Source organism: Leptinotarsa decemlineata, unplaced genomic scaffold, assembly GCF_025532065.1.
Source record: "Leptinotarsa decemlineata unplaced genomic scaffold, Ldec_3_MD MMD2_tig00026328_RagTag_RagTag, whole genome shotgun sequence".
Taxonomy (NCBI): Eukaryota; Metazoa; Arthropoda; class Insecta; order Coleoptera; family Chrysomelidae; genus Leptinotarsa; species Leptinotarsa decemlineata.
The window spans coordinates 37,569,619-37,592,229 of NW_027412688.1; the positions used below are offsets into that span (position 1 = coordinate 37,569,619).

The 22,611-nt window shown below is 35.1% G+C and overlaps 2 protein-coding genes across 5 annotated transcripts; one reads left to right on the plus strand and one right to left on the minus strand.

Annotated features, from left to right (window-relative positions):
* Positions 1 to 951: 951 nt before the first annotated feature.
* LOC111511524 (uncharacterized) lies at positions 952 to 3,862 on the plus strand. 2 transcript variants are annotated; one of them, XM_023167542.2, is made up of 3 exons: positions 952 to 1,139; positions 1,199 to 1,328; positions 2,736 to 3,862. In XM_023167542.2, exons 1-3 carry the CDS (start codon positions 1,137 to 1,139, stop codon positions 3,497 to 3,499), a joined length of 897 nt encoding a protein of 298 aa, XP_023023310.2. In that variant the 5' UTR covers positions 952 to 1,136; the 3' UTR covers positions 3,500 to 3,862. The 2 variants fall into 2 exon arrangements, with proteins under 2 accessions (XP_023023310.2, XP_074038286.1); XM_074182185.1 differs by lacking the exon at positions 952 to 1,139.
* Positions 3,863 to 9,023: 5,161 nt separating this feature from the next.
* l(2)k09913 (transmembrane protein 53-like lethal (2) k09913) lies at positions 9,024 to 22,366 on the minus strand. Of its 3 annotated transcripts, XM_074182281.1 has the most exons (6): positions 22,006 to 22,366; positions 21,784 to 21,860; positions 13,241 to 13,516; positions 12,882 to 13,150; positions 12,567 to 12,744; positions 9,024 to 9,635 (listed from the first exon to the last, which is right to left on the minus strand). In XM_074182281.1, the coding sequence occupies exons 2-6, from the start codon at positions 21,856 to 21,858 to the stop codon at positions 9,474 to 9,476; spliced, it is 960 nt and encodes a 319-aa protein (XP_074038382.1). In that variant the 5' UTR covers positions 21,859 to 21,860; positions 22,006 to 22,366; the 3' UTR covers positions 9,024 to 9,473. The 3 variants fall into 3 exon arrangements, with proteins under 3 accessions (XP_074038382.1, XP_074038383.1, XP_074038384.1); XM_074182282.1 differs by lacking the exons at positions 21,784 to 21,860; positions 22,006 to 22,366 and adding an exon at positions 18,964 to 18,982; XM_074182283.1 differs by lacking the exons at positions 21,784 to 21,860; positions 22,006 to 22,366 and adding an exon at positions 17,034 to 17,051.
* Between the last annotated feature and the right edge of the window lie 245 nt (positions 22,367 to 22,611).

Genomic DNA, 22,611 nt, shown 5'->3' on the forward strand with positions numbered 1-22,611 from the left:
AATCAGTGAATATCTAATCACTCGTTGATTAATATACGAAAATCTTTCTTCTTCCCTTCGAATGCCTACCAGTATTATTGATTGATTATGATATTATCAATTATATTACAATAAGTAGAAAGTTGAAAGTGCCAAAAAACTTACTTGAGGGACCATATTTGATCGTGACAGTCACAAAGAGGGCTAGAAAAATGAATGATCAACTAGAAATATTTCAGAATTTGGTACATTCAACCAACATCGAAATAATGGAAGAGCCTCACACTGATGCTATGAAATTAACAGAACCGATTATTGGAACGGTAAGCATCTGATATACAAATATCATTTTTAAAATACTAGTAGGTACTTCAATTTTGGAATGAATATGTAGGTATATTTATGATCATATTTTGTTTTTGTTCACGTGTTGTTATAGCTTTGTCGACTTCGTCTCATACAAATAGCGAGAAAACGTGTAAAAACTGAATAATATGAAGGAACTGCGGTGTTAGTGGAACGCGTCTCGAAATTAAAATATTTGTGAAATTGTGTAATTCGTATCATAGATAGTGTTTGAACTCTTGTTTAAACTCCAGTTTAAACTGATTTCAAACCTTCTGCAGCATTTTGCCGTTTTAGAGGTTCCGATCATAGCATTCTTGGAGAGTTGGCATTTTCTAGAGAATTCATGGTCGATTGTTCCGTGTTTTGTTAATAGTGGTTGGTGTCCAATTGGCATCAGAAGAATACTCATATAGAATATTTTCATTGAAGGTATTCTGAAATCATTCAGGGTAAATTAACAAACGAATTTTCACGTAGGAATTTCAATATAAAATGTCTATAAAATCATCACTGATATTATAATATATACCCACTCATATAATTTCCTTAGAAATGATTGAATCTATTAGAGAAATTTTCTTTTTTAGTACGAAAATAAAAGCGTCAATATCTGGTCTTGTCATTCTTGTCAATTGTCACTTGTCAAAAAGATTTCTGTTTGGCGCTTAGCGTTGTTTTCAATCTTATTTACATATTTTATTAAATTATCGTTAATTTATCACTAATCACAGTAAGCTTAGTTCCTGAAATAGCTCCAGAGTTATTCCAGAAACTATGTATATAGATTTCCGAATCAGCTGAGAATTGTTATGGTGAGCAACTTCGATTGTTTATGCAAACCTCTCCCTCATAGGTTATATTTTCCTTTCAGGAAATGATCAACAAAGCAGTCAGAGGCAGAGGCAGACCGAGAAGACCTTTAGCCCAGCAGAAGAAGGTTCAGGACACAGTTCTAAACAACAAAGTTTTACGGATACACCTTCAAAGAGTGAATCTCGAAAGTGAGTTTGTCGCAACGTGAAATTGTCCCATAAGATGGGGTACAACTTTTATACAACGAATAACTGGTACTAGTGTATGAAAAATAGTTCCAGGCGCGCTAAACTATTCAAAAGTTTTGTGCTAGGAATCGTAATTTGAAAGGGCAGTCGTTGTTATTCCTTAGTTTGCCTTAATTTCGACTTCAGAAGGTTCTCGCTCTCAAGGAGTCGACAGCTGTTCTTCAAAAATGACAGTTGTTACCAATATAGAGTGAAAGTGTTTTTTTCATACAATTAGAGAAAGACGCCAGTTGAAGTTGCTAGTTGTTTGCCAGCATTAGAGGTCCTGACAGTGGACATTACTCAATAAATGTACTACCAAAGCATAACATATATTTTTGTTTGGCCGATACTCAAGTTCATGCACAGCTATAGACGATGTGATCATTGTCTTCCAAAGTTATGAAAAAATCTGCTTTTCCATCAACCAGCTGTTGCCCCCCTAAGAATGACAACTTTCCAAAGTCCAAACTTTTAACGTGTCTCACCTTTTAACGTGCGATTCCTAGCAAGGAAAGTAATATCAGTGTTAACCTATGAGCAGTTAGTTGTTTTTTTTTGTCTGAAAGATCTTTCTCAAGTAATGTATTGGACAGTTTACATTTGAAGGAAAGGATATCTATTTTTCTTATGCCGAGCATTGAGAGATTTGCATAACACCACTTTTTCACTTTCGTTGGGTCAGTGATGATTTTAGATCTGAGTTTATCTGAGTACATCGTGTTTATGTTTCTGAAATTGTTTCACATGGCTGGTGTATGCTTTTTTACATGTTCTATATCTTTCGATATCCTTGGGACAGTTTGACTTCTTTTTTTTCCTTTCCATTTCACACAGTTGGTCATGCATTACTTTAATTTCTGGGGTGTACCACCGTTCCTTGGTTGGTTTTGTTTTTGTTTTTCTGATTGGAAATGCGCAATTGTAATGATATAAAAATGTATCATAAAATGAAGAGAATCTTTCGTCAAAGGTATTTGCTGTATAAACTTCAGCCCAACTTTCACGAGATATATAAGTTTTTGATTTTATTGTAACGCAAATTAAGTTTATATATAAACTTATATTGTTGATTGATTGTCTCAAAATTTTTTGCCTTAAAATTATTCAACTCTCTTCTATGTTGATCTTGACTATTTGTAATTGTTAACACATCTGTCAACAAGCATTTTGACAATAAATTCTGTATGTATCTTTCAATTCAACAATGTTGATGTGAGTCAAAAGTAAAGACAATTCCAACTAAGCTGAGCTGTGACAAGTATTTGTAATTTGTAGTTGTCTACATTAGATTCATTTTTAGGTTTGAAAATTGTCCTGATGAAGCTGCTCTTAGAGTAAAACTCATAAAAATCTGTTAATTTTCAGGGTTCAAGAGCCGGAGAGGTAAGCCCAAGGTAACTGTAGGCGTTGGAAAGCACTTTCTGGGAAAAAGACGCGTTAATAGAGTATCCCCTTCGACAAAAAGCGTCAAGTCCCTCGTGCATAAAAGGAACAGTTCCGGCATAGATTCGACCTCGAAAAATCAGCCCAACAGATCCTTCAAAGGAAACACCCCCAAAGAAAGCTCCAAGAAGGTTTTGAGCGGTAAAAGCAGCGTGAAAAGCAGGGACAGCAAGCAAGCAACCCAAAAAAAGGGGGCCTCGAAGAACACATTCAAAATAAAGTTGTTCCCTCCAAAGGTTCCCAAGACGAATCCAATGAAAGCTGCTGAAAACAGCGTTTACGCCCGCAAATTCAACTGCGAGTCTATGAACAGGCTCGTCAAACCCGGGCAGCGCTTCTACTTGAAATTCGCCACTCCGAAGCCTCTCGAGCAGGGTAGGCTGGGCTACGACTTCCACAGCCTAGTCGCGGACGTTAAGACGTTGCAGCTGCCCGGCCCCACTTGGAAGATCAAGGTTATCATCAAGCACAACCGGATCGCGGCGCTCATCTTCACCAACAAGATGGATCCCGAGCGCAGCGTCAGCTTCAATTCGGACAGCGACAAGTACGACATCGTCATCGACAATATGCCAGTTCTGTTGCTTGGGTCGCCCGAGACGGTGGCTAGTTCGACGGACATCGAGGTCTTGTTGGACATTATCGAGAATATCGAGCCCACCAATCCGATGATTAAGTATAAATGAGCTGTTCGAGGTAGGTTGATTTCGGCGTTTCTTGGTTGTGCTGTGAATATTTGATTTTCAGACTTTTGCTGCTGGAAATAAAATGTTCGTTTGTTATCCGCGAATTTGAAGTTGAAATTTGACAGACAAAAGTCTTCTTTCGAGTATAGGGTCAGTTGTAGTAATAAAAATTTGTAAAATAAGTGAAAAAGAGGTAACAAATTAGATTTTGCATAAATACACCTGTCAATAGAATATTGTCTATTACTTTTATTTTTTTAAAGTGCAAATTAGTATGTAGGCATAAAAATAACAGAGAAATTTTTAAAATGTGTTGAAAATGATTCGACAATGTCAAAGTTGACTATAAAAAATTATAAGAACGTTGATGAGTTTTATTTTGAAAAGAATCCCAGAATGTTAAGTTTTTTATCAACCATACCTCAAACTATGTATGCAAATATCTTCAAAACACTAGTAACTCCATAAATAGTAGAAAATAAGAATTTTGAAATGAAATTTCTATGAATTTTTCGAAATTTCATTTTTCAAATAAGTCAGACAAATGTTGAAACTAATTATTTTCTTTACTGCACTGTTGATTGTTCCAAAACTAGCTCATGGAAATTATCAACAGTTTCAAAGCCTAGGAATGAAGATAAACACCTGAATGTTTGGTCATTTCATCTTCATAAGTTTACAAAACTTTTTTCGAAATAAAAATCAATTTTATAAACTTGGAAAATAACATAAAAATGGTGCAAAGATAGGACAGATTTGTTGAAGGAGGAATTGTAAACATATAGAGGATTCTTATATAATAATAATGAATTTTATTAATCCCAAGGCACAAGAATCTATAAGAGGGATAAAATTTAAAACAGTGAATAAATAAGTTATTTGAAAACTAACACATCAATTAAAATGTATAGCACATGCATACTTACATACAAACACACACTTACAAATGCATATACATACATATGTATATACATACATGTATATAATACATACACATGTATATACAGAGTATGATATATATATATATATATATATATATATATATATATATATATATATATATATATATATATATATATATATATATATATACATAATTGAATTATAATAGTATATTAAAAACAAAAAATGGAATAGGAAGATCAGAATTTCAATTAGAGGAAGAAAGCAGAAACTTTTTTACTTTGACAGCTTGAAAATCACTTGAAATTATTTAAAATTTTGTTGTTGAAGTCAGTTCTGGTGTTCTTATTTGAAAATAGTCCTAAATACAATCGACTCTTGTCTTGTGCTGCACTGAAAGTCTCGGGTGTATTGAAAATAGTGGAAAATTTGGAAAAAACCTGGGATCTTGAAATCTTCTAAATTCCAAGAAATAATTTTCTTTCATTCATTTTGATTTTATGATAACAATATAAATAACGTGTAATTTGACGGCCGGGTTTCTTGGCCGTGCTCCGCAGGTTTTTATGTCTGACGTTTCGTCTACTACTGCGGTAGACATCAAAGACGAAGTGCTAGGCCAAAAAACTTGGAGAATTACTTTGACACAACTTGTTATTTGGAAATGGAAGTAATATAGTTTTTGCCATTTGGGCCGGTTCAATAACATTCTTGTGAAGTGAATTTGTCACAAATAAGTTAAATAACTTCAAAACAATTTTGATTTAGAAGAAACAATATCACAAAAACCTACTGTTTTATACCTCAAAATCACATCATTTGGGTTACTTTTGAAAGATTCATTACAAGTAAATGTTTTTTTAATTTAAAGCAATTCAATTAAATTTATTCAATTTTTTAAAGTCCTGCTGATTGAAAACAGACAAAAACTATATTATTTATTTTGTTGTATTTGAGAAACGCTAAAAACTTAAAAAATCTTAAGTTGACCATTTCTGTTACATATTTTAAGTTGAATAGTTAGCAATTGAACTTGGCTTTATTGAATCTATAAAAAAAAAGTTTCGTGAGTGATTAACATGAAAGCTGCATTTTTTCAAATCAATTATATTTTATTCTGCCTCTATAACCAAATGGAAATATCATTATTTTCTGTAATGAGGCCTTCCAAGTTTCTATTCATTCAGTGTTAAAAAAAAATGACTTTGAAGGTTTCACTTGAAATCCAATGATATTATGTTGGTGCTAAAAAAAAAGTCACCAATAATTATTTTTAGGAAGTATGTTTTTAAAGCTGTAGATACTTTGAGAATCGAGAAACGCCGAGTTTTTTCAATGTTTTGTTAACGAATTCTGAGAGAGAGAGTTATTAGAATTTTCGTTTATGGTTGTATATACTTATTGATTCAGAAAATCGTTAAAAATATTGAAAATTCGACATACTGAAAATAACGCCAAATATTTCTAATAAATGTTTTATAAATTTGTTAATTTTAGAGAATTATGAGGTGCATTACATGTGTGTTGATTTCGTATCTGAAGTAGGTACATTTTCTTGACATTTCGTCGATTTGGGGACAACACTGTTGATAATTTCTAATTTTCAATATTTCTCACTTGACAATAGTTAAGATTGAGTATTTGTAACTAGGTTAAGTATATCTTTATATTTAATAAAGCATTTATTTAAAAAATCTTGTCTTTCAGTGGTCCAAAATAGTGGAAAACAAATCGGCTGTTTCTTGCTCAAACACCGTACCCGACATGGAAACGGTGGTTTGGCAATGAGAAGCAGAAATATGATGCGTTTCATTAAATAAAAAGGTTAACTGAAAAAATAACAATTATATTAGGCAAAAAAACTGAAATTACAATGAAATAAAATACAAGTAACAACCAAAAAAATAAAAAAAAATTATTAATACGGAATGAAAATTAAAAAAAAATATTGACAAAAAATTAAAAGATTCTAAACAAAGTTACTTCAAGACGTTTCGATTGTTAGTATCCACAATCGTCTTCGGGTGATCCAGTTATCACCCAAAGATGATTGTGGATACTAACAATCGAAACGTCGTGATTTAACTTGGTTTGGATTCTTTTAATTTGAAATTTTCATTTTTTGTTAATATTTTTTAAATTTACATTTTGTGTTAATATTTTTTTTTATGTTGTTACTTCTATTTTATTTAATTGTAATTTCAGTTTTTTTGCTTAATATAATTATTTTTGCAGCTAACCTTTTTATTTTTTAGATTCTTTCAGGAATTTCAAATCAATTTATATCATACTAGACCAGAGGTTCTCAAACTTATTTTGTCTACCGCCCACTTCGAGAATTAATTATTTTGTAGCGCCCCCCCAATTTTTTTTTAATTTACTATATCTTAAGAATCACAATCGCAGTCATTACTTTAATAATTAAATTATGTGTGTCATGTGAAAATAAGACTTTCTGATGAGGGTAATGTAAAAAACCATTTTGTAATATTAGAAAAACTTTTATTCATGTTATTAGAACAAACATTTCAATTTGAATTTTAAAACTAGTCTAACGTGAAGGATGAATTTGATGATTTTTAACAAGTTTGTTAATATCAGGCTTGAATTTAGTCAAAAACAGCCGTAAGTCACCGCGTTCGGTAATCTGCAACCGATTTCTCTTTTTAGTAGCAACGTTGCCACAGCAGTAAATCCACGTTCACACAAATACGATGATGTGAATGCTATCAAAAATCGTTGAACGATGGACCACAATTCAGGGTACAATTGCGGGAATGGCTTTTGTAGCCAGAATTCTAGGTATCCAGTTCTATGAGGTCTTCTTCCAGTTGGGGTGATCTTGCTGTGTTGACATTTGAAAAATCCACTTTAGCGTGGGCTCCACCTATAGTAGCAACATGATCCTGGAACTCCTGGCTGGATAGCCCTGGCAGCTGAAGCCATTAATGGAAAAAGAAGAAGAAGAAGAACCAACACCCAGTCCGGTATTTCCAATTTTAAAATGTCCTGGAATCGTTCTGCGAAGTCACTGTGGAGGTTCTCCAAATGTTGGCAGTAAACAAGCAAGTCATCGTTGTTGAAGGATACTGCTGACAAAGCAGGGAAATTGCGAAACTCACGTCTGCCGATATTATTCTTGTATAAGAGCAATTTGGCTACAAATGCAGCAATTACATTTTTTGTTTTAATCAAATTCAAGTCGTCACCTTGAAGTTGGAGATCGACATCATTAAATAATTTATACACGTCTAAGTGTGCAATATCATTCTTTGAAGTGATGAGGTTATCGTGCAATTCTTCGTCTTTGTTTTCCAAGAACTCTATTGCAGAGTCAAATAGATTGTAAAATCGAGTCAGATAGTTACCTCTTGATAACCAACGCACTTCTGTGTGAAATAGCAATCGGTTGAAATATTCATCATCAGCAACACAAAGCTGATTAAATAATCTGTCATTTACAGAGCTGTTTCGGATTTTATTGTCTGATTTGATGATATATTGCAGTGATTGAGAGAGGCGCTCACTTGAATTTCTCGCAACCAAATGTTGCCTATGAATGACGCAATGTACAGCGAGTGCATCTGGAATTTTATTTTTTAAGTATGTTATGAAGCCTTTGTGACGTCCTGTCATAGCCGGAGCGCCATCCGTAGCAGCTGATATAATATTCTTCAGTGGAATTAGTTTCTCTCTCATCACAACATTTTCCCAGTTTCTCTTTTTGTATCTGTCTTTAAATTTCTGGCAAATATTAGTTCTTAATATATTTTCTCATTTTAAATGAACCTCAGGTATGACAACAACAATGCTTCATTGGTTAGTAAAGTGGACTCATTTAACTGAATTTAGAAGTCTTCAGATGATTGCGCAATGACTCTTCAATGTTTTCAGCCATCTCATCAATTTGTCTTTGCACGGAACTATTGCTCAAAGGTATTTTCCGGATATCTGCCGCTGGTTTATGGAACACAGTAGTTATTACTTTTTTTATTGCCGGTAAAATTAAATCCTCGCCAATAGTGTGAGGTTTACCTGTTTTGAGCAGTTAGCAAGGAGATATTGTAGGAAGCTCGGAGTCCGTCGTCGTCTTGCTTAGAAGCTGCTGAAAAAAGTTTTGACACTGTTGACACAATAAATCCATATTTTATATATTCCGCGCTATACTGCCGAAGTAAAGAATCGAATATTAAAAACTTGCTAATGACACCACTCACAGTATTCACCACCGTACGTACAGCACTTTATATAGCTAGTCGCTAACTAAATTCATTTGTTTTCGCCCGCGCTTTTATATGAGGCAGCGGGCGGGCCTAGTACTTTCGAGAATGGAGACTAGAAACGTCCCGCTTCGTATTGAAGCTTACTGCCATCTTTTGTACAGTTTGACAACAATCGGACAGGAAATAGTTACTGTCTAGTCCCCTAGATGGCGTTACACGAGGAAACGCGCGTTTAAGAGGAGCCTTAATCAACTTTCTTCACACAAAAATCCTTAACTTGTTTTCCATATTTTCCGATCTTCTTTCAATACAATATAATTAATATAATTTCTAATCTCGAATTTCCCTGGAAGCAGGACCGCCAGAAATTCTACAGGTGCGTAATTGAAACAACAGAATGGGATTGTCACTATTTATTTATCAAAATCACAGGCATTTAGACCAAATCTGCAGTTTTCATGTATTACTCCGACATTCACCAAACAAAAATATCGCAGAACCTCCCGAAGAAAAAAAAAACTATGTTGTATAAAAAATTAAATAATGTTTCGCAAACAGTTCGAGTCACTGTCAATGAAACTGAGAATTTCAACATATGAGACACCCCAAAAACAATATCACATTATCCGCTTCCGAAACAACAAACTTGTTGATCTCAAAGAGTTTGCCTAGAAGGAACTGACACAACTAAAAAAATTGTTGCAGAGCGAACGACAGGGGATACGCAAAAAACCTTCAGTTACAAAACTGTAAACCTTTGGCGCTAGTCTACAAACACTTCTGACGCCTACATTAGTATGAATGTAAAAAAAATCGAATCGATCCCTCACACTTCGCATTAGCCAAAACTACAGCTTCGCCTTGATTTTCTCCTCTTGTCTTTCGATTCTCGACGTCTTCTGGGGAATGTTCAGACTAGCCAGGAAGGAATTCAAGACTGCTGTGTACTCTTTCGGATGGATCCTGAAGTGACCGACATGGGGAGACTTGTCGAAACATTTCCAGGATATCTGAAACATGTTTGTGTTTATTTGTTCAAATTCATTGAAATATGGATTTAAATCAAATAATATCATCACATCAGTCTCTTATCCTATGGGGACTTCCTCACCAACGGATAGAATTAAAAAAAATCTGTGTGAGAACTAAAGTGGATTCAAGAATAGAAAACTTTAAGTGTGGGTTTCAAACAAGAGAAACTTTGTGTTCTGTAATAAAAGATGAATAATAGAGGCCCTGAATAGGATCCTTGGGAAATCCCTATGAGAACCTCAACATATATCCATAGATCTAACCAAATGGCTGTTCAATAAATAATAAACTAATGGGGAATGTTCCTCCTGACGAAAATCAAGTAGTTTTCATAAAAAAGCTCTAAAACAACGCATTTTAAACTCATCATTTCAACCTTTTTTTTAAAAAAGTTATTTAAATACTTAAAAAAGAGGAATGAAATAATGCATTCAACATTTAAAGGGATTCGTTTCTATTCCACAATTTGGCAACATCGGTTATGGCTAATAAACGACAATGAATCTGTTACCTGTATGGGACAAACAAATATGACATATTTCAGTGGCGTGCTGTTCTGTTTACTTATGTTCCGAGACATTCTGTGACATATTACATTTTGTGCACCTAACCTATCTTCCTCTATATAAATAAATAACAAAACAACTGTTGTTTATGTGGCTTTTGTGGAGGTGGTATTGAACTATAATTTATATTTTGCCTTAATTGTTGATTTATAAAGATAATTTTGCTTTTTTAAAGTAGAATATCTAGGTACGTATAAATTATTTCAACTTGATATAGGCGCTGTTGCCAATATGCGAATTAGAAACAAATCCCTTTAAAAATTAAAACCCAACATTCGAAACATCAATTTGAATACCTTTCGAAGTGAATTTGAAAAACTCATGAATTAAACTCAACTTTATTTTGTTCAAACTTGCATTTGCTGTAATAACCCGAATTGAGAAACATTCCCCCATTGGTTGATAGGTCTTTACCAAATAGGAATAGGGATAGTTGAATAGGGATATCAACAGCATGTCTGAAAAATTTGTAAAAGAACTTGACAGCTAGATTGAAAATGAGTATTTCAAAGAGATTTCGAGGTTTACCATCTGGCACTGAGCCTTTGAAAGATCATAAGGAGATAAAGCCTATACATCTGAAATGTATATGCTCAAAATGGAATTGATGTTAATGAAACTGGAGTAATCATAACATTGAACGAGCTAGATATACCATTATAGGTTAGTTCAGAAGAGATTCCACTGGTCTTTCTATTCTGGTAGTTTCTTCTCATCAAGAACTAAGCAAGTGTCGGAAAAACAAGATACTTTTGAGAACTTTTTATCGATTTCTAACGCAGTTATACACACATCGGAAAAGTCTAGGGATATTTTTATAACATATTGAATATCATAAAAATAAATGCATGAGGTCGTTTAATTTCGATTAAATTGGCACACTCGACCACCCTGTAGATTTCTATGGGTTGAACAAAACCTGCAAAAACGGTAACTAATCTTTTATCAAGTTTTTTACAAACTGTAGGTTTTCGGCTGAAATGAATAATCTGAAAGTGTCGACTTTGTACATTCTATGCAATTCTTGCTCAGCAATTAAACTGGTAATATTGTGCTTTAACATGGAACGCCATCACTTACCATTGGCTGAGATGAATAGAGCTGTAGGGCTTCTTCAAGGTGGCATGCGACAAAATGGTGTAGCTCTTCGTTTGGGGGTCTCCCAAAGTGTTATCAGTCGATTGTGGCGGCGTTTCCGTGAAACTGGCCATCCAGCCGAACAACATCCAGGGCGAGGACGCGCTACAACTGCAGTTCAAGACCGATTTTTGGTCTTAACCGCAAGAAGACAACCGACAATCACAGCACCTGAGTTGGTTAACGTGTTGCAGCAGACGCACCAGGTAACCATTGGTCGTGATACTGTCAGAAATCGACTGCATGAAGCAGATCTCCACAACAGAAGGCCACTTAGATGTCCACCTTTGTCGAGAGGCAATCGCGGTAGAAGATTAGAGTGGTGTCAAGAACATCAAAACTGGGATGCAAATGATTGGGCCACAGTTTTGTTTACAGACGAATCCAGATTTGGATTTTATCCAGATTCTCGTTGAGTAAGACTGTGGAGACGACCTGGAAATAATGAACGTTTGAGACTCGTCCAGGAAGTCCACACATACAGAGGTGGGGCGGAATCATGATCGGCGGCAGAACCGATCTCGTTTTTCCAAATCGCTCCCTCACAGCTCAACAGTACCTCGACACCATTCTTCTACCTATCGTCCGTCCGTTTGCTGGTGCTGTTGGTGAAAACTTCCACCTAATGCACGATAATGCTCGTCCACATGTCGCGCGTCTAGTGACTGACTGGCTCACCAACGAAGGAGTTGATGTATTGCCATGGCCAGCACAATCACCGGACCTGAATCCCATCGAGCATGTGTGGGAACGCTTTAACGAAGAATTACTCCGCATATGGGGAACATTCACACAACGTTTCAATTGAGAGAGCTTTTAATCGCTGAATGGGCAAATGTAACTCAACAAGACATTGACAATCTCATTTTGTCGATGCACGATAGATGTAGGGCCGTAATAAACCAGCGTGGAGGCCATACTTTGTACTGATTCCAATTTTTTTGTATTATGATTTTTTTTCGGGGTGCCAAAGAAGAGCCATATTTTTTTTTAGTTTCGCTTATATGCGCACTCAGTATTTTTGACCATTTAATACATTTTGTTGTAAGTTACATTCGTTTAATAATCACCCGTCAACTTTCTTTTTTCCTAAAGCAATCTAAAAAAAAATTATTGCCATTTTTAAAAATATCCCTACACTTTTCCGATGTGTGTATTTTTTCATTGATTATGCAGGATTTCAACTCGGCAAATATCGTGTCTCACCTGTATTCCCATATTCTCCCAGCTCTCCCTCACTCGCATGTTCGACTCTTCTGTGCCGATCGGATCAGTTTTGCTGATGAATATCTGCGCAGGCGCGCGTACTAGATTCGTGTGGAACATCTGACTTGATCGGATGTAGTGAACTGTGGCGACTTTGTCGAAAGCCTTCATGTGGTAGCTACGGAAAAAAGCAATTAAGACCTTTCCAACTGAAGAATCGCTTTGCGCCCCACGTTGGGCGCCAGAATTTTTTTGGGCGATAGACGTTTGAACCTCTACCGACCGACAAGAACGCTACAACAATCCTGAACTTACATGACGTATTGCTTGAGGGCGTTCTGCAAGACTGTGTTCTTCGGGAAGACGGATACAGGGAGGCCGACAGATATTTCTGTGATGTCTGCAGCGCTGTCCCAGATTTGGCCGGCGATTCTGTCTACTATGTGGTCGTATCGGTCCCTATCCGCAGCTATATTTACCATGACTTCCCCCCACAGGTAAGCTCCGACAGAGAATCCGTGGAGGATAAGGGGCGAGTATGTAGTGTTGAGGTCGAGAAACTTCAGTAGGTCCTTTGCCACAACCTGGATGGGAAGAAGTATTAGTATGATTTGCTTCCCGATTTATTCTCGAAAGAAACAGTTTTTCAATTTTGAAATAATCGGATATATTACCTGGGATCCTTTCACGGGCCACAACAACTGCCAAGGGCTGAGGCTGATGTTAAGCACATCAAAACCGTGCTTGAGATATATATCGGCGTATTTATGAACGTGCTTCTTCTTGGCCATCAGCCAAGACAGCATAACTACGAGAGGTTTCTCTTGCGGAACGTCCATCTTCAGGTTGATCACCTTGCTGGTTTTCTTGTCATCGCTCAACAGCGATATGTTCTTTGTAATTTCCAGGGAAGATAAGTTCCTCATTTGTAGGGAGAACACGACGAAGGTCTGCAACAAGAGCAAAATTTTAAAATATTGCCATTGAAAAATATTGTTGTGTCACAAAAAGTTCAACGTGTTGAATAGGAGACAAATTTGCTGATCTTGTGGTTACAGAACAATAAGAAAGCCTCAATTCGTTAAAATTCGGTTCACTATCAATATGATAAGACACATTTTTTTCTGTCAACTCGTTAACGATTTTCCATATTTTTCGTTGCTTGTTTGTTTGCCATGCCATAATCTACTGTCAAAATGATAACTCGCATCAATTTTAATTGGACTTCTCAAAATACTTCCATCATTATTGTCGTAACTGATGAAAGAGACAAAATTTCAGTTATATTTTCTGGTACAACGGAGACACTTCATATTTCAAGCCGACACATTTATGCATTTTATTATTATAAATGTTCCACCACGTGATCCGCCCGAGTTGCCGGGGACCTACAACCGCTCTTAGAATGAGATTCTCATCCAACGCCTTAAGTGCTGTAGTATCGAAGGATTCGACGGTCTCACGGGCATTGGATTAGTTATAATAAACGGTCGGAAATTGATATTGTGTTTATTTTCTTCGCTGTTGTTATTATTGTTTTTAGTTTCAATAGTTGGTTGTAACTTACCACAAAATCTTCTGTAATACCCTTGAATTTCGTTTTTATATGAGCGCACGCCTATGGTAAAAGAACGAAATCGGCTCCGCGCTTAGTTTCGAAGTCACCGAAAACTTTGTGAATTTATGAATGAAAGTAGTGGAAGAGGACTTACTGGTGTATGATTCAATGTAACAATTCTCTATACTAGAATTCCAAAATAGTAGGCACTAAATTCTCAGTAATGACTGACTTTTTTGCCTTAATCTGTATGTAACCATTGTTACTGTATGGTGGTCGGCAGCTGGTGTGATTCACTGTTACTTTCTGCAACCGGGACAAGATAAACCATCACATCAGAGGTCTATTGTGAAGAAATCGACAGAATATACCGAATATTTCATCAGCAGTAGCCGTCACTGTTAAACGATAACGTCCGTCCGCACTTTTCATAAATCGCCGTCCAAAAATCAAACCCACTATACTCCCCAGAAATCTCGCCAACCGACTATCATCTTTTCAAGCACTTCGATAACTTTCTCAGCGGTAAATTCGTCGACTTCATCGAATACCGAGCACACAATTTTCATGCTAACGGAATTAATCGAATTGTTACGTTGGCAACAGTGCACTGTTGCCAACAAGTTTTGTGTGTTCAAACAAAAATTTTGAAATAACCTAATTATTCATAACCTAAAGAATATGAATTGATGATAAAGCCCTTGCGTATTGATCAGTGTTGTTATTACGTGTAGTAAATTATACTCAGTGTATGAATTAAAATGGCTCCTTCAGTTTTCTCTCCAGTGAAACTAACAGGCAAATGTACTTTTTCTTTCAACGAAACATTATTGTATACCGTTGATTCTCCGGTGGAAATGTTATCGCAAATAACGGGAGCTTCAAAATCATCGATATATGAATTCAAGAATGAGAGAAAAAAATTGGGCTGTGAAATCTCCAAAACTAGGAACAAAAATCTCTGAAACCAAGAAAAAGAAGAATCTTCAAAACCAGGAAGAAGAATCTCCTAAACTAGAAGAAGAATCTCCAAAACCAGGAAGAAGAATCTCCAAAAATAGGAAAAAGAATCTCCAAAAATAGGAAGAAGAATCACCAAAATCCCGAAGAAGAACTGCATTTATTTTAACAACAAAATAACGACCCTGGATGTTTTGAAAGAAGACCAATTTGTCTCCAATCGTAGGTAGAAAGAAATGTAGTAAACTTCAAAAAAATCGAATTTCTGTTGGGAAAAACAAAACAGAAACTCGAAAATGATAAACTATTTGCTTGAGGCAGAACATAAAGATTAGAAAGACATTTTATCTAGATAAATTTTAGCTCAACCGTCGGAAAGATTACAATTTCACGTCAATTTTTTTCAGATGGCTGGTATACCGATTGAAGTCGCCTTATGGTAAAGAAAAGCGGCTGATTATTACTCACATTGGAATTTTGAATGGGAGGAATATAAATATATTCCTACCAGAAATATTATAGAACTTCAAACACCAATCAATAACGACTAGTGGATCATAAATGGTCTGTGTCGAAATCAATTATGATGACCTTACAATTGCGTTAATTGAAAAAAAAACTATCCGCTTGAATTTATTGTCGTTGATCTTGTTACACAAACATTAATCAGAAATATCAATTGTTACAATTAGATGAATACATGTGTTAACAGACAATATATGGCATTAATATCCTTATTTTTTGATATAATAGTGTTAAGTAACGTAAGAGAAAACATTTTCAAACACAGTAACATCAATATCTCTATAAATATTTATTATTCTCTGCCGTATATCCAATATTGAAGCAGGTTCAGTTTCGTACACCTTTTGCTTCAAATAGCCCCATGAAAAAAGTCCAAAGGTGTCAAATCTGGCGAGCAGGCTGGCCATTCTGTAGGACCTCGACGACAGTTTTTAAAAAAGTCTGTTTTTCCGTTAACCAGCTGTCGCACCCCTACGAACGACAACCCTCAGAAGTTGAAACTTGTGCGAGCTAAGCATTAACGAGATCTTACCTTTCAACGTGTGATTCCTACCACGGGTTGGACGATAGTAAGTGAAAATCGATCGTTGAGACTAGGGCTTATGACATCGAAACCAAAGTCTAATTGTCCCAATGGAAGATCCCAGGAGAGTCAAGACCAATCAAGTTCGATGAAATGTTAAGGTTCATTATTTTCTTCGATCAACGTGGCGTAGTGCATCAGAAGTTCTTGCAACATGGTCGATTTATATCTCAATCATTTTCAAATGGTTTTGCAAGGCTATTTTATAGCACTCTGTACTTGACCTTGTCTTGACATGTCATCGAAATGTAATAACGATAAGATAGTCTCAAGAAATCTATAGTCAAAGTGGAGAATTGATAAGTAGGATTTGGAAAGTTTTTTATGAAATTTCAATAAGCTAATTCCGTGACTGTTTTCTTAATAATCATACAAAAAATGAGTTGGGAATTTCATCGCTGCTCTTGTAGTTACAGCTGCTTTTTCAACAGTTTTTCTATTCAAAGATGAGCGAAAAATTTACAGTCAACAGTATGGACGTTCATCAAACTAAATTATGGAATAAAAAAAAGAGTACAGTTTTCATTCAAAATAAATTTTCGGTCCCTCACTTCTAGTGACAGTCACATTTTTCAAATAAAATCGTCACAGCAACTGTTTTTGCTCAAACGCCTAAAGCTTGCAGACGCTTCAAAGGAACACCAAAAGTAAAACATCCATCAATCAAAATCAACAGGGCATGAACGAGGCTATTTAAAAAACCATCCACAGCAATTCATCAACCGGAAACAATATTTAGTCTCCATTCTTTCAACAACGATCACATTTTTGCGTGTCACGCAATTATTAAATACTTTGAAATAAAAAAACAGTTATTGATCTCGCCGAGATTATTACTTACCTCGCTTTCGTTAGAATGGATACAATAAAAACACTATTAAAAATAAATTATTGGAACGTTCACAATCTCAAACAATTTATGTGCAACGTCGATATAAATCTAGCAATATCAGCACGGTTAGTGATATTTTCAAGGACGCAGGAAATTTATTTGAAAACTTTGACACGTAGAATTCGATTATTTATTTGGCGCGAATTCGTTCAAAAACTGGGAGCTTTTTCAATCAGCTTGGTTTCGAGATGAAGCTCAAAAATGTCACTACATGCTATAAAGCAAAGTAATTAAAGAGAAAGGATTTCGTATATAACGCATCAATGTTTTGTGTAAGTTGTGGCTGAAGTAAGATGATGTGCGAAGTCGGGGAGGTGGAGTTACCCGTGCAAAGCCGTAGAGGTTTCATCGGATACGCTGCCTAATTCCTTTTAGATATAACAAAACAATTCAGTACATGATGTTCTACTTTTACAGGGCTATAAAAAGGTCCGCGATGGCATATGTCTACTTTTCAAGGATAGTTTACTCTATATCCATTTTAATATGGTCACATACTCGTATAATGTAGTAATTGAAAAGCTTCTTATATAACATCTTGCTTTGAAATATTTATATGATAACTAGCTCGGCAAACGTTTAGCCATATAAATCATTTCTGGGGAATTTCTAAGGTAGAAAACAATAACTAACTTTAGTGTGTCTCAGAACATTAATACTTACAAATAATATAAGTCCCTTATCCCTTTAGTCCATGTTTAGCTAACACAAACAACCTGGACGGTTTGCCCACTCGAAAGCATGCCACATATAATTGTCCATGTGAAAAACACGGCGTGCTAAAATCCAAGCCACAAACGGACATTGCTTGCCCTTGGGATCTATTAATGGCCATTTCAAATACCAATCTAATTGGAAATTGCACACGTTTGACATGAATTGGCACACCTCGGAGCTGCCATTAATTTTTCAATGACTAATCGCGTGCTGTTGCACAGCCGTGGTGAATTAAAATTACAGAGTGATCAGTTGTGAATTATGCGGTGTAAATTAGACAAAAGTGTTTTTTTTCATTTCATTAAAGTTCAATAACAACCTTTGTAACTTTTATTACACGTACCTTTACCATATGTTAATATACAGTCCATCAATATATTTATTTAAATGAAGAGTCTTTCACGCTATTATTGTGTGCATACTATTATTGATATCCATTATTATTGCGGGCTGTGTGTAATCTAATATATAATGTTTGTTGGTTGGTTGGTGAGTCGTAAACTTGATCGCTCAACCGATCGTGATGAAACTTGACATGTATGAGTAATTTTTCATAGAGAAGGTTTTAGGGCTATCAATTTTTCTGTAACTCATCATTAGATGGCGCTGTAAAATATTAGCTAAATGTGCCGTCTTCAGTGAAGCAAAGCATGCCCAATTGTTCTTTGGGTTTCTCCGAGAAAAAAAAACACAAAACATTTGACAAGTTGATATAAAAAAATGTTTCTCTGTTATATATGTGTCTTTAATCACCCTGTATCGGGAATCCATATGTTAGTGTAAAAACCAGTTGACTTTTTAAATGCGTGTACATCGATTCCCGATCCACGATAGTCGACTTGTGTAGCAATAATTTTCAGAGTAATAAATAAATTACACTCAAATTAGTGGTGTTTATCATTCAAGTTCTGTTTCCATATTCATCTTAATATCAATAGTAATAATTTCTGAAAAACTAGTAAACTGAACAAGTGAATAGGAAAGACTTCTCATTGAAGACTTGTAGAGCAAAAAACGTGACCTTGGGAAAGTCGCGGGAAAAAATTAATTCATCACAGACACGTCAATCGAGACCTTGAACTTCACTCTATAAAAACGTGATCTTAACATGCCATTTGAATCTTGCTTTAAACCTGATTGATGATAGAGATTACAGACTCACCAAAAAGCGTATCCACTTGAGACTATCCAAATAAGTCACTTCGAACAATTATATCCAAATGATAACGGAGGAAAATTGAGATAACACTTGTCCCCCTGACCTAGTGTTCAGGGGTATCCGTATCTGCACACTTCAGATAACAGCGATATACAGATTGTCTACCGAAGTTTTTGTGGAATATTAACTGGGGTTTTGCGTTTGTTTGATGGTGATTGACAGAGTTTCACGATGAATTTCATTAGTTCTGACTTCCATTGTCTAATAATATATAAAATGATTTGAACTCCCTAAAAGAACCAATGCATATTAAAGATTAAAAAGAATAGCTGAATACTTCACGACGTTTTGATTGTTAGTATCCACACAATCGTTTAATGGTTCTATTTTTTACTTGTATTTCACTCTAATTTCATTTCAAGGTTTTTTTTGCTCATAATAATTGTTACTTTCAGCAATTTTTTTTTCAATTTTTAATTGGCCGTTGCCGTTGGATTGGCCGTCGAGGTCCTACAGAATGGCCAGCCCGCTCGCCAGATTTGACACCTTTGGACTTTTTTTATGGGGCTATTTGAAGCAAAAGGTGTTTGAAACTGAACCTGCTTCAATATTGGATATACGACAAAGAATAATAAATATTTGTAGAGATAGATAGATAGATAATATATTTGTCTCTTTAGGTTGTTCTTACATCATGAGATATGTCAAAAAAAAGAAAAACAAACAACAAGTACAAACACATTAACAATAGTCAATTTCACATAAAAGTTAAAACATATTGGATGGATACATATTAAAAACAGTACATATAATGCATACTACATAGATGAAAATGAATCAGCTACACTTTTGAATAAAATCGTCTAAAGTATAAAATGCTCCTTGGATTAAGAACTTTTTTCAATGTATGTTTAAAAGTTTTTATTTTCGTTTCCGATTTCATGTTTTCAGGCAATAAGTTGAATAAATAAGCCCCTACATACAGAGATGATTTTTTGTGATGTGATCTGAGTATGGGACGTAAGTAAAAGTCATTTTTCTTTCTCATATCGTATCTGTGGTAGGTACTCACTGTTTTTGTTTAGTTTTCCTTTATTTAAAAAGGTATACGTCAGTAATTTATACAAATAAATAGATGTGAATGTTAAATTTGACTTGAGTGTATAGAAAGCATAATATAGTTTATTTAGTTTTTTGCAAATAGAATCTATTTGGTTGTTAAATGAGAACTTGTAGTCTAGTTCCATACTTAAGTATCGTTCTGACTCTGAGGTGTTTATTTCAATATCATCAATATTTATTGTAAGATTGTGTGTTCGCTTGAGGGGACTTGTAAACTCTATGAACACCATTTTGTCTGTATTGTTAATTAGATGATTCACCTCACATCAGTTTTAATCAGCTCAATCTTCGCAAAACGACGTCTTTTCATGGGTCTCGTGGCAACAGAAAAAAGTTGCAGGAGGGGAAGAACTGGTGCATATGATGGCTGAGGCATGACTACGGTGTTGTGATTGGCAATAAACTGACTACCAATTTCCTCATTAGAAAACAGATCAACAGAGGGGTAGAATTCAATTCTATTTGGTCAATCAGTGAATTTTGAGAATTCTCGAATCTATTGATTTCCAAGCATTCTAAAAGGTTTACTTTCGAACCCTACTATCCGATGTAATACTTTATAATCATGGTTCAACTCACGTCCCTCTGTCGGAAGACAATTGGCAGATGTGGAATTTGTCTTCACATTCAAGAGCTACTCCTATGTTCTTTCACTCCCTGGGAAAAAGTTCTACCCGTTTGGCCAATATAAAGGTTTGGACTGAAACCACAAGTCTACTCATATACTCCTGATCTATGCGACACTATTGTTTTTAGTGACTTTGCTTGATTTATTATTTGTCCAGTTAGCCACGTCCTAAGTCTTTCCATTCCAAAAAACGAGCAATATCAATGTCATATGATGCTGAAGTGGGATAGACCTGGTAAATGACTTGTTTTCTTAGTTTTTTTTTGAAAGAATAGAGTCAACAGCAACTTCCCTGCAACCGTTGAGAGCAATTTTTTCGATAAAACCCAGTTCTCCATACAAAATACTTTTCGACAGTGTAATATTACTTGAATGCTGTTATGCTGATAGGGATGTGTCGAGGAATTATGTATGACAATGTACTTGAAAGATTGCAATATCATGTTTATCATAGTCGAGTCTAGAAAAGCCAGTGGAAGATATTGTATATAGCAACAAGTGTTGCGGTTTTGTAAACTGTTCGAGTAAAATCTCACAATAAAGTGCAACTTGAACACAACTATGAGAAAGTTCTTTACAATGAATGTAAGAGTATCGACCAACCTCTAAGCAATATGAATCAATATTAATCTTAAATTAGACCTAGAATAAAACGAATAATTTTCAACCAAAAATAGTTATTTAAAATGATTAACTCATCAAAAAACAACTTTTTGAATTTAATTTGCTCGTTTTGTTGATTTATTTCAGTTTATGAAACTTTCATACAACTATTATTTGGTGTCCAGAAATGCTTTCAACTGATGAAAGTTTTGGCAGTTCAATCCTTAACAAGGATTTTGATTTCCAAAACAATTCATAACATGCTAAATTAGTGGAACTACTTAATATTTGTAGGTATGTATAACTCTCAACAGGGACATGAAAAAAGTTTGTTTCATAAATCACAGTATTATAAAACAGTAACTATAAAACACACTAATATGGATGTTTGAAATTATATATAACTGAAGCTCAATTGCAAATTTCCGCTTAATCAATGAGTGTCCCTATGAAACAAAGTAGGTACTTACAAAATTGGAAGTTCTCAGCTTCGGAGCGCTGAGCCCCTTTTTCAACGCCAGGGCAGTTATTCTTCGAAGAGCCATGTCTGAAACCACAAAAACCCTTTCAGAAATCGCTAATTATTAAAGAACTTTTCACGTGCCACACAAATAATTTAATGAAAATACTGAAAACAATCCGCGGATATCCCGATTATCCTAAGAAAACACTGAAATTCGAATTAAACTTACTCAAGGAGTTATCACTTCCTAGTTCAAACAATAAAAGGATCAGTGAAGTGGCAGCATGCAACAATGTTAGGCGCTAGATTAGCCTATCTCGATTACAAATTACAAATCATGTAGTGAATACATGACTACTGCATGCATACCCGGTTGTACGTGATACAGCGCGATTTGTCTATCAAATAATGAAAGAACAAAGTGCCGAATGAATGATTGGATTCAATACATTGTTGGAAATGTCTACGTCATAAGAAGAACTGTGCAGTAGCGGTTCATACGGATTGAAACGTGGAGGAAATGATGCTGCTTTTCGATCTCCTCTGTTCCAATACCGGGTAGCACAAATTATAATAATAAACTAAATCAGCTTGATTGTATAATAACTAATTTTCCTCGTGAAACACAGCTGACGGACAGGTAGCGCCCTCTACAAGGCAATAATTCAACCAATTGATACATGACGTTTTATTATTGTATATTTTTACAGTGATCTTGAAGGAAGCGACATCTAGATTTTTCACTTCAAACTCTAAATTCAGGGGGAAACGTGCAATAAGAGATAATAATTACCAACATTCAAATATTCGGTATTTATTTTTAATCGTATTTGTT

Coding starts and splice junctions, on each gene's coding strand:
- LOC111511524 (XM_023167542.2), top strand. Junction 1,329..2,735: donor TCAAAGAGTGAATCTCGAAA/GTGAGTTTGTCG, acceptor GTTAATTTTCAG/GGTTCAAGAGCCGGAGAGGT.